Here is a 12,320-nt window from a genome sequence, read left to right as displayed (position 1 = left end):
AGATTTCATAAACTCCACTTAGGAAGAGGTTTAGAACTGCTTCCTGTGAAGACTGGAAAACAAGTCCCCTGGGGAGGAATCCAGGTCAAGAAGAAACACAGATGATATTTCTCATTATTTAATTTACCAGAAAGATCACAAAATTTCTATTCTTTTCATGTGAAGTGGAGTGAAAGAAAAAACCCTGCCTGATCACAGCCTTCTCAGATGAGAACATCATAATGAAACCTAGAACAAATTCATCTGATCATACTGCAATATAAAGTTAATCCTGAATTAAAAAAATGTATTTTGTACTACCAGGTACTTCCAACCTGATTTCTTGTAAAAGATACAGGCATGCCTCCCTCTTTGTCATCTTCCAAAAATTAAAATTAACCTGTATTTATAGCAAACTTTGATAATTGCTTCAGAGCTTTGGTAGCCCTAAGTAATTTTCACTTCATGATTTATACTTTTGTTTGTTCTCCTCAACTAAATTGCCATTTTATTCTTGATAGAATAGGGAAAGGGAGCACTAAAATTCTGAATTAAATGAGACATGTGCAATGAATGATGCCATTACCTCACTGGAACAGCTGAAGATCCACAGACATAATTTCACCCTCAAGACAGCATATTGAATGAAGCCTTACGGACAAAATCAAAACATTCTTAAGAAAGGCTCCCATCCTGGAACATTTTCTCTGAAGATATATTTTTGTGTTGCCTGGATGGCTGGAAATGACTGAAAATCAGTCAACAGCCTTCTGCAATTTCCCATTTCTTAGTCTTTGTATCAAATTTCAGGACACCATATGCTAACATGGAAAACTGACCACATGTCCTCCTCTCCTTGGGCTGTGCACTGCTGATCCTGGTTTCTTACCAGTCAAACACACCCACTCAGGAACTCACAGAACATTGGAAAACAGCTTACCACAGGAAACTGATGAATTTTTCACAGCCAAAGCTCCTTCTGCACAAATTCATAGAAGCAGAGGTAATAAACCCATATCAACCTTCTCACTCCTTTACTCCTAAGTCTAATCAAAGGTTTTGGTCCTCAGCTCATCATTTTTTCCTCAGAGATAACTGGACAGTTCTATCCAAATTTGTGCCAAGATTATATCAGAGATTTAAAACCCCATTTGAATGGCAGAGACATAATTACTTCTTTTATAAATGTATTGCTAAAGTATGTAACAACCTAAAATTGTTCAGATGAAGGTGGTTCAGTCAAATATCACAAATGAAGGAATTCAGGAAATCCCTACATTTGAATTCTGTAAACTCCAAAATAAACCTAATAAAGATGAACTAGATTTTGCATTCTGACATTCAAATCCAACAAACACATTGATAAAGTACCTGGGCATGTGATGGTGGGAGTCCTCTTCTTATATAAACACCAAAAAGAGCATCCTTCCCTAAGGATATGTTGAACTTCAGGAACTGTGGCTGGCTGATATGGATCTGAGACCTCCAAAAAACTCCGGGGGGCACCTCCTGGGTGACCCTGTGGCCAACTTCTGTTTCTCCACTATCTATGCTGCTATTCCTAGTGACCCATGGTCCTATAAAACAAAAGCAAATATAAATCAAATGAGATAACTGGCTTTAATACAGGTAGTTTTATTCATTCAAGATGAACATCTGTGGCAGTGACACCTCTTAAATCAAACTGTAACTTTTTTTATTCTAATGCAATCTGCCTGCTGTTTCAATCAGCATGTAAGAATTTGGCCCTTATATTTGAAACAAAACCTGTGCAAACCTTTTCTTCTGTGGAGCATCAGCAATCTTCTCATCCCTCAAACGCTTTAATTCTGTGATTGCTCCTCACTGATCAAACAGCAACACCAGAGAGTCAATTAAGCACATGAGAATCCCCTTGTGCTCCTTTCAGTTGCATCTTGTACACAAGCAGGGTATAAAAATTGCCAGAAAGGTGAACTGAAGGGTAACTTCAATCTAAATGAACTGATTACAAGTTTTTATTACCACTGTTTTCTTTACTAAAGTAGTCCAATAAACTTTAGGTCACAGACAAGAGAGTTGACAGAAGAAATGAAATGCCCACAAAAGGGTTTAGAGGACAATTTCTGTACTCTAACTTACTTCTCCTTGAAAGAGAGTTAGCACAGCTCAGTGCAGTGCCTTTTAAGTTCCCTCTGCCTGAAGCAGGGTCTATCTACGAGTCTTTTTCCCTTGTGCTGTGGTTAGTTAAAATCCATCATTTGATGGTTTTTCAGCATGCATTATTGAAGACAAGATACAAGACCTTTCTGGTTGAGTGCTCTGGCTTTCAGCCCATGAAATACTCAACCCTTAAAATATGGTGCAAATCCCTTCTGTTCTCAACTGAACAGGTTCTGAGGCTACACATATTTTAAACATGGAGTGCAGAACACGGAGTTAACAGTGTTTTTAAGCTACAATATGCAGCAACGTTTGATTCTGTGTTTGCATTCCCAAACAACATGGTGAGAAATCCACTTAAAAATTCTTACAACAGACACTACAACAAACCAGAAACCCACAGAAAATATCTGTCAGCATTCACAGAAATTTAAAGGTATCACTAATTCCACTATTACCATAGACTGGATGGTAGTGATACCTCTGATACAACCTGACAGCATTTGTAAAAAGGTCAGTGTTTACTTCAGGGGGGGTTTTCTGCTGTGGTGGAATGCTGTTTTCAATAAATGGCAAGTTACTTTTGAAATATATTCCAGCACTGTATGAATGTAATGGGATGGCACAGAACAACATATAATTCCAGCAGGTAAGTACATAACAGCTTTTCTGTCTTGACTATCTTTAATTGAGAGAACTGCAAAAGCACGGTTTCAATTATAGATTCTAAATTATCTGTGTTAGCAGCACTTACACTTGTACATAATGAAACAGATACTATGTTGGCAGTGTTTTGAAATGGTAAAAGAATGCTCTGAATACCAACTGCTATACAGTTTCTGGCAACTTTTCATTTCCTATGTTAATGGGTCTACAATAACATCACAGCACTAACAAAGAAAGCAGAAGAAGCTGCAACAAGAGGCTGCAAAGAAAGGAAAAATGGCTGAGAGTGTCAAGCAATGTGCCCTTAGAGCCACCACAAGTGTGGAGAGCAACCAGAACAAAACACGTCCTGCTTCATGGAAAGGACAGGAATTCATTTCTAGTGGATTACTGCAACAGAGGATATCTCAAGGTTCCTATCTCAATGAAGGCAGGCATCATCTCACCAGAATTTAAATTAGTTCTTACCCACCCATACAGAGAGGAAAACCAGGGACAGAGAAGACACCAAAAATCACCTTTGGCATGTTATGCTGGAAGCTCTGGCAGAGCTGGGAAATCAGTAAAAGACTGCAGGCACCTTCACTTCCTTTAAGAACATTACATTTACTGCACAATTGCAACATATGGTAGTAAATGATGAATATTTTTTCATTATTCTTAAAATAATTTTTTTTGGAAGAAGACTAAGCATTCTTTAATGAAGATCAACTGTATCTAAGCTGCAAAAGGCTCCTTGACACACTAAAGAACCTTGTTCTTCAGGAGCAATATATCCATAGCCAACCAGTCAAAGAAATAATCATTTCCAGGAATTGTTATTATTATCCAGGGTACCAATTGTCTGTAGCATGTGCATGGTAAGACCACAGTAGTCTCTGCTGGTGGTTATAGTTTCACAGGCTATTAAAGCAACTCCAAAAGTGTCAATGGCTTTTGTTAATTATGTATATATTCTCTAGAATTGTAACCTTGTAAATGAATTTAGTTCTAAGAGAGGATCAAGTTTTAGTATTTCTGGATAAATTTTGTCTCAGCTTTCCTTGGATATCCAAAGTTCTGTTTTGTATTTCTCTCTAGAAAAGGGCATTTTTCAGGACTCAAGGATCCTCAAATTCATCAATTAAGCTAAAACAATAAAATTTCAGCCATCAGGCAAACCAGAGGTACATTCATACTATTTCAGTATGCAAAGGTGAAAAAATATATTGGATGGCACCCTTTCCCCAAAAATACTACTGGAAGACCATTCCTTTGTATTTCTCATCAAAATGTTGAAGTTATCATGGTGAAATAAAAATTGGTGAAAACTGCAGAGAAGACAATTGAATTTGTAGTTTTTACTGAGCCTAGAGACATGATTCAGGTTCCTAACACTGAAATGATTCTGTTCACTTTGATGCTATACTTGGAAGCATCTCCCCACAGATGCTCTGCTTTATTTTGCTCTACAACACAAATGACCTGGTTTCTAGTTCTCCAAACCATCCCTCCTGGAACATCTTAGGAAAATCTCCCCTAGAAGGGAATTGTGACAGGGAGTCACCACAGCAGGGGATTTTAACAGCAGGTTAGATGATCAGCTCTCACAAGTGATGGAGATATATTTAACCTGAAGCAAAGAATGGGTGACTCTTTTCAGTCTGTATTTCTGTAGTGCAGCTCCATACCCAGCCTGTGTCACATCTGCAAGGAAAAGCTGCTGCCTCACCTCTGGCATGCTGAAAGGATCCTTTCCTTTTGCTTTTAAGAATTTAATTCATGATATCCTGTTTTTTATGGAGCTACATTACAATGCTGTAATAACAAAATTTAGAAATGCTTGAAGTTAAACTAAAATCTAAGTTTTGCATTTGGAAGCTTAGCTAACAACTTATAAAGTTTTAAGTCCAACAAGATATCGATAAACTCTAAAGATTATGCATTATTGAATCATGCTTTCATAAATTCCTGTTGAGTTACCCTTATGAGGCACAAAACTAGAGACAGCATCCTTGTTCTGGTCCTTGCTCTGATACTGCCAGTGCACCATGATCTTGCTGCTCTCAGATGCCTACTTGTAAAACAGAATTATTAACAATGACAGAATTATTAACCATTCTCACCTTGAAGATGAGGAAGGCAGAGCAGTAAATATAAATATTACAGGAGGTGTATCAACACTGGCCTCTTCCCATTCCTTCCTCCCCAGGAAATAAATACAGAGTAGATATAAATGCAAAGTAGATATGGCCACTGAATCTGCCTTAGTTAATAGGCTAAAATTTATCTTTCTTCAACCTGAAAAGCAGACCATCATCCTAGCTTTGGTATCTGCAATGCATTTTTCTGCACTAACAGCTTCACTGGCAAACCCTGTCACCAGAGACCCAAACTTTTATTGTAGCTCCCTTCACTCCTCACCTCCTAATGCAGAGAATGCATTTTGCCACCTGACTCACTCCCCTTCAGCTATTTTTAGAAGCTTTTCCATGTGATGGACCACTGCAGATCACATTCAAAGAGCATCAACTACATTTAAGTGAAGTTACAGATGTGACAAACTGACAAATCTGTGAAGAAAGACCAACCCAAACTACTCATACTGCTGTGAACAAACGAATCCCAAGATCATTCTCTCTGTTGTGGGTGACTGTTGTAAAGTTCCGTGTTTATCTCATAACCCCATAGATACTTGATTTTTTCCCCTGTCATTTTCTCTCTATAAACATCTACAAAAGAGTTTTAAAAGCATACTTCTTCATCTTACCCAGGGGAGCCATTTCAATCACTCAGTCAAACATATATTCATCAACTAAATAACACTTACTCATTTAAACTGCTGTTTTATTTACCCAGCTGAATTACTATTTTGGCATATACATTTGAAAAGACTGTTTTAGCATTCAAGAGTATTTGCCTTTGAAGCTATCAGACAGGCAATCCATGACAACAGCAATGCAAACTCCCCCTGCTAAGTTGTCAGCAGGTCTCATCTGTGAGCTGGAGGTCAGATTCAAGGTGGCAGTGGATGGGACATGCCCAGTCAGCCTTTAATTTAACTGATGTCAAGCAGTGTCAGCTATGCAGGCAGAGCTGTATTTACACTGAAACCAGATATACTTGATTATTTATAACTACAGTATCCTACACTGTAGCTAAAATTAAAAATAAAAATGAAATCTGGCTACCAGCAGTGTCACACTACAGACATCACATTTAAACAGCAATTAACTCCAGTCCTGTGACTGTGTGCCTCTATCATGGGGATGACTGCAAATTGCATCTTGATAGCACTCTTGAAAAATATCTAGCAGAATAACCATTCCAATGGATCAGAAATGAACTACCAAGATAATGTGGACAACCTCAAATTAAATACAAGGAATAAATTCCACCAGGGTTGGTTAAATTTTCTTTAACTTCTTTTCCTATAATTCTATATTTCTTATAAATCACTGCTAAAAACACAGCTTACCTTACCTTTTATCTAGCTTATTTTTCTGTTGTTCTTTTTTAATATAGCCAGGGATTTTCACAGATGACTTGGAATTCTAAAGAAATTTATGGTACAGCTGTGTAAAGGAAACCATTCAATATAAAAATAGACTGCACTGACTTTTTGCCAAAAAAGATCTTGTGAGAATTACTATGGTTCTTAAAAATAATTTAACATTTTTCCTTAGGTAAATTTGCTACTTATATGACCAGACATATCTTATTGTTCCAGAAAGGCAAATAAAATAAAGTAGAAAATATCTTTTCTATACAAATCTCTTCAGTGGAAAAATCAGTGCTATGCACTGTTACCATACTGACAACTCCCTATATGAACTTACACTTCAAATTATCTAATATCACTTAAGTGCCCTAGGACTCAGGTGAGAACAGATTATTTCTGGAATGTGTACAATAGATTGACTGCTACTGCAAAACAAATTCCCTCAGCTGCAATGAGCTAAAAAGCCAGGCAATGACAATTTGTCAGGAGGAGCTGCTGTGGCACATTTGAACTTCAGTTCTGCTGCAGATGCTGAGGTACCAATGAGCTCTGTTTCAGGAAGAGAGGAGGAAGGAAGCTTCTGACTGCATGAGCTTTCAGAAATCCAGGCAAACAGCTTCTGGTACAAAAACAAAACCTCAGGTTGTCTGGTCAGAAGCCTAAATTTCTATTGGGCAAGAGGAAATAAAAAGAGGAAATCCCTTTGAAGAAGGGAATGTCTGTAAGAATGTCTGTAAGAGCCTGGCTCTGGGTCAGCTGCAGCCAGTCAGTGTGGCAGTGAAATGAAGTCTTTTGCTTTTAGTAAATATGACAAATCTGATCCACCTAAAAATTCAGGCACATCTTCACATTCATGTGGGCATGGCTTCACAAGAGTCATTGATTTCAGTATCAAAAGCAAATTATAACTGAAATAAAATTAAGATCTGTTGGTTCACTGTATTTCACAAAGAGCAAATATATACTGGGATGGATTTCTAAATCAGGGTAACAATCATCTCTGATGGCATATACCAAACTTCATCACCTGACTTTGAACAGAGCAACTCACACTATCACCATTAACAAACCCACAAATCTAAAATTCCTCTTCTGTTGAATTTAGCCAAATCCTTTGCTTTTCTGAGACAACCCTTGAGTCTGGGGCATTTTCAGAAGACCACATCTGCAAACCTTCATAGCCTCCATCCTAACACTTCTGCTTGCTAACGTGTTAATTAAGACCTACATTACATTAGCCACATAACTACTTAATAAGATTAATCCACCTGGAAAACGATGGCTCGTCTTGATTAAGCTGGATGAAGGTAACAGAAGTGACATTTAAAGCACACTGGCTGTTATTCCATTTTGATCTTCTGTCTGGCAGGAAACAGTGGAAACGGAGAGATTCATGTTGTTTACATTGTTAATGAGGGATGAGTTTATCTCTTACAAGACAAGGAGCTGCCTCAGCTGCCGCCGAGCCCTTCCAGCGTGCGCAGGGTCGCTTTCAGCGGGAGCGCGGTCGGGGGCAGCGGCAGTGCCTCAGGCAGAGTCAGGAGCTGCTCTCTTGGCATCTGAAGCCCAGCTCATCCTTCTGTCAGGATGGCACATCCTCCCCTTTCAGAATCTTGTTACTCCTTCAGCACTGCCTGTGCGCTGCATCGCTAATAAAATCTCGGAACTATTAGAAAACAAGTTGTGTGCGAAGCGAAACGTGAGTCGCAGCTGCAGCATCTGGCAGAGCTCTCAACATGGTTTGGAGAGAGCTGGAGACAACCTGTACAGCTCCACAATGACTGCTGAGCTCAGCTGCCCACACCCATCCAAGGCACATTGCTGCTACATCTGTACAAATCTCTTTTTCCTCTCTCTCATCTCAAGCGAGTGAGATGGTGCCAAATTTAACAGCTAATTAAACTTTCTTCGTTTCGTTATTGACATTATATTTGCAATTCTGAATTTTCTATCTGGAAACAAGCATTTAATATGATACTTCTAATATTTAATAACTCTAATATTCTTGAAAAAGCCTTTCTGAAATCCACATACACTGTGGTAGACTTTGTGAAGTACCTCAAAGTGAACATTAACTTGGATCAGGGTGGTTCATCCAAAGACAAGCAAACCCCGGATTATGTGAGTATCAAAACACAAATTCATATCAACTTTTTCCAAATAGTCAGTGTATTTATTGTACCTAAAGTGATCTTTCCACAACTGTCCACAATTATTTTTGGTGTCTTTTAAAATGGGAGGTTCTAGAATCAGAGATCACAATCTCTTCCTGTGTTTTTCAGCTCCCTAGAGCATTACTATAGCAAATAATCAACATAAAAAAATACTAAGTCAATATTTAATTACTAGAAAATTCGCTAAATCAAAGACAATATACCCTAAACAAAAAAGTTAATACTAAAGCATTCTGTATATGGGTTTTCAGCAGGGGTTAGTTTGGATATTTCCATATAAATTGAAGGATATCTTTGGTGTCCTCTGAAATTATTAAAGTTGAATTTACAGTATATTCTGTCAATTAGAAAGGAAACATAGTCATAGATTTTATGGAAATGTGTATCTAGCCCACCACATAATTTTAAATGTAGAAAACTTTTGGCACAGAGTCACAGAATTCAGGCACAGATAAATCCCATAAGATCATCTATTTCACTTCTTTTTGAAGAAGCAATTATTCCCAAACATGCCTCTTTTCTTTTTCCCCCACTTTCCCCTTAATTTAGATTTATTACACCCAAATTCTAACATTATCCTTACACAACGTAAGACATACATAAGAGATAAATGGGCTTCACTCAGAAGGATCTTTTAATGTCATTACAATCTATCTCATCCCTGTAGAAATTCCAAGGCAGTATCAGGTTTTGGGGTTTTATGCACTATGAAGGGATGCTGCCTTATGATCTCTATTAAGAAAGAAATTTTTGTCTCCTAATTTAAATCCCTAGTTGAACATAACTTTCACAGCATGGTGGACTTCACTTGCAGTTTTAAAGCAGCACTGAGGATTGTTCTGCCCATTGCTCTTGCCTCCTCCTTTCAGACATACCCACTATTAGTGAGATGTAGTGTGTAATTACAAAAAACCTGAAACTGTGTTATCTTAATAGTGAATTTTGTTTTCATTCAGATAGGAAAATGCAGTAATAAAGTAATTTACATTCCTCTTAAATTGCAGTTTTATTATTTCCTACCAGAATTTAGTCTCTTAATAAGGAACAGGCAGATCAAATTGAATGCCTGCTTTTTTTTTCTCTTTTTTTTTTTTTCCTCCTTTCAAATTACTCTACTTTAAAATGCTTTGCTTGCTGAGTAGGCACAGCTTGTGTTTAAGTGGCCCTTCTCAGATTAGGGGTTAAAGGTTTCTTTGGGAGACCCTTGTTTTGAAAAGAATGGCTTCATCCTGAGTTGTGTCAATTATAGAAAGGTCACTCTCCACAGCCAGAGCACTGAAATGGTTGTTGTGTTAAAAGCTGTCAGAGGCTTTCCTAAAAACTGCTGGGATAGCAATATTAACTTGGACATAATAAAAAGAAAGGTGAGGTAGAAAAACTTTTCACCCTTCCCTGCTCTAAGAATTTGTCTTTTCGATATTCCTTGTGCTCATACAAACTGTCATTCATTTTATTCCTCTGTGGAAGATTACTTGCCTAAATATTGTTCTTCCTCCTTCCCCCACGTTATCAGCATTTCAGCAACCTTCTACAAAATGTCAGAAGAACAAGTAAACTTTTCCAGCATGCTCTGAGGAAAGCTAACTGCAGCAATTTAAGACACAACCAGCAGTTCTGTCTCCTTGTCTCCTCTACAGGAGGTTTCCACTCCCAAAACAGCATCTCAGCCTCTTCAAATGTGCAAAGCTAATTAGAGTGGGGCTGGGATAAACTGCCAGAATTTGCACTGAAGTGCCCCAGGCAGATGAGCACATTCCAGTCCTGCTGCCCTATATTTGCACAGAGATTGCAACAAAAAGCTGCAGGGAGGGAATTGGGAAAGGTGTTAAAGCCCTGCAGTTGTCTGCTAAATGACCATAATTACCGACCTGAGCTCTTCAGGTTCCTGCCCAAAACCACAGGGTCTCTCACCTGTGCACAACCTGCAGGCAGTTCAGCAGCAATGCAAACACTCTGCACTTTGCTGTTCATGCACTTCGACCTACAGCCAGCCAGAGACAAAAGCCAAACCAATGAACACTTGTCTAAAAATGTGCAGGTTTTTGGCACCATCAGGATGTAGGATTTCAAGACAAGGAGGAAGTCAATACTGGACCCTCCGTGGAGAACATGGAGAAGCTGAGGTGCAGCAGCATCACCATTTATTGAAAACAGAAGCAAATCCATGAAATGATCAAGCTCATAAAAGAACAACTCAGTTTCCTTTCCCAGCTCTATTTTAAGTGATTGTTTTCCCAATACAAGTATCCTGTGTCAGCATTTGCTTCTAACACTTGCTTTGGCAATTACCAAGCTTAACATGAGCCTGAGTGCAAGACAGTGCTCAGTCTCTGAGCAGAACTTTTCAGGTGACAAAAATCAAGTGCTCAGACTTCTCCTGTTACAGTCACGCCATCCACCATCCCAGCACGCTAAAGTGTGGGAGGTGCTTTGTTTAACTGTAACATTCTGTTCTGCCTTCCCGTATTTTTTGTAATAACCAGAGAAGACCTTAGTGTGATGTAGCAAAGAAAACCCCTGAACCCCACCAGTAAAAAGCATTCAATTTAAATGATTAAAATAACTTTTGTGACACGTAACATCTCTGTGTTTTTAACATGTATTCTCAGTTTAAGAAAGTATTTCTGATTCTAGGTTTTACTTATTTTTTCTTTCCACTGTCATGTCTTTGTCATCTTCCTCAGTTTTTCTTTAAGAGAAAAAGAAACCATTTGTTGTCTAATTTCTCACATTAATATCACAGGACAGACTGTTTACCATGGGTCAAATTCTGCTGTCCTTGGTGTTTGCTATTAGAATTCGCCTGAGAAAAAAGAACCAGGGATGTGGTCCTGGCTGCAAGCCAGTTCTTGACTTCTCTCAAGCACTAAACCAGGCTTTTCACAGAATCCCAGAACGGGTCAGGTAGGAAAGGATCACAGTGAGTCATGTTCACCTCCTGCTCCATCAGGGTCATCCCAGAGCACAGGGAACAACATTGTGTCCTGAAGGTTCTGGAATATCCCCAGTGAGGGACATGGGGACAATATGATCCAGAGCTTGGTCACTGAACAGGAGCTCTGCCTCAGGCTCAGGTGGAGCCTCCTGGGCACCAGCTCCTGCCTGTTGCCTCCTGTTGGAAGCACTGTGAAGAGCCTGCTCCATGCTCTGGGATATTTACACAATCAGTGAGGTCCCCTCTCCGTCACCTCTCAAAAACAGCCCCAGCTCCCTCAATCTCCTCTTTCTCTGAGATCTCTAAGCTATACCTGGAGAAAGAACACGTAGCCAATAAAGCCATGTCCATGGCAGTGCAGCTTCACAAGCGATAACGCACAGGAGATAACGCATGGGATGGAGCGCCAGCGCCCGAGCACGCGGCCAGCACGCAGGGGAACGCCGAGAGCCACGGGGGAGAGCATGGGCAGCGTTCTGGGGTGTGTTCTGGGGCTGTGGGCAGCGTTTTGGGGCAGTTTCTAGGGGTTTGATGGCATTTTGGGGAGATTTGTGGGGGTTCGGTGGCGTTTAGGGGTGCAGTGGTTCAGCAGCATTTTGGGACCGTGTGGCAGTTTTGGGGCAGCTCAGTAGCATTTAGGGCAGTTTGTAGGGGTTCAGCGCTGTTTTGGGGTGATTTAATGGTGTTTTGGGGTGTTTTGATGTGGCTTGGCAGCGTTTTGGGACAGTTTGGGGCAGTTCAGGTGGCGTTTAGGGTGTTGTGTGGTGGTTCAGATCGTGTTAAGGGATGGTAGTGTTTAGTGGCGGCTGGCATTTAGGGGCGTTTTAGGGTGGTTCAGGTGGTGTTTTGGGGCAGTGCAGGTGGGATTTTGGGGCATTTTAGGCTGGTTCTGGTAGCGTTTAGGGCATTTTGTGACAGTTCGGGTGGTGTTTAGGGGATGTTC

At 39.7% G+C, this 12,320-nt stretch overlaps 1 protein-coding gene across 12 annotated transcripts in view; it reads right to left on the bottom strand.

Annotated features, from left to right (window-relative positions):
* TENM2 (teneurin transmembrane protein 2) overlaps nucleotides 1-12,320 on the bottom strand; it is a 478,752-nt gene that overhangs the window by 110,060 nt on the left and 356,372 nt on the right. For all 12 annotated transcript variants that reach the window (XM_033517641.1, XM_033517643.1, XM_033517644.1 and 9 more), the window contains one exon: nucleotides 1,351-1,556. In XM_033517641.1, the coding sequence (XP_033373532.1) occupies nucleotides 1,351-1,556 (206 nt within the window). The remainder of the gene's footprint in view (nucleotides 1-1,350; nucleotides 1,557-12,320) is intronic.

Source organism: Parus major, chromosome 13, assembly GCF_001522545.3.
Source record: "Parus major isolate Abel chromosome 13, Parus_major1.1, whole genome shotgun sequence".
NCBI classification, from domain to species: Eukaryota; Metazoa; Chordata; class Aves; order Passeriformes; family Paridae; genus Parus; species Parus major.
This window is presented reverse-complemented; position numbering and strand designations above follow the sequence as displayed.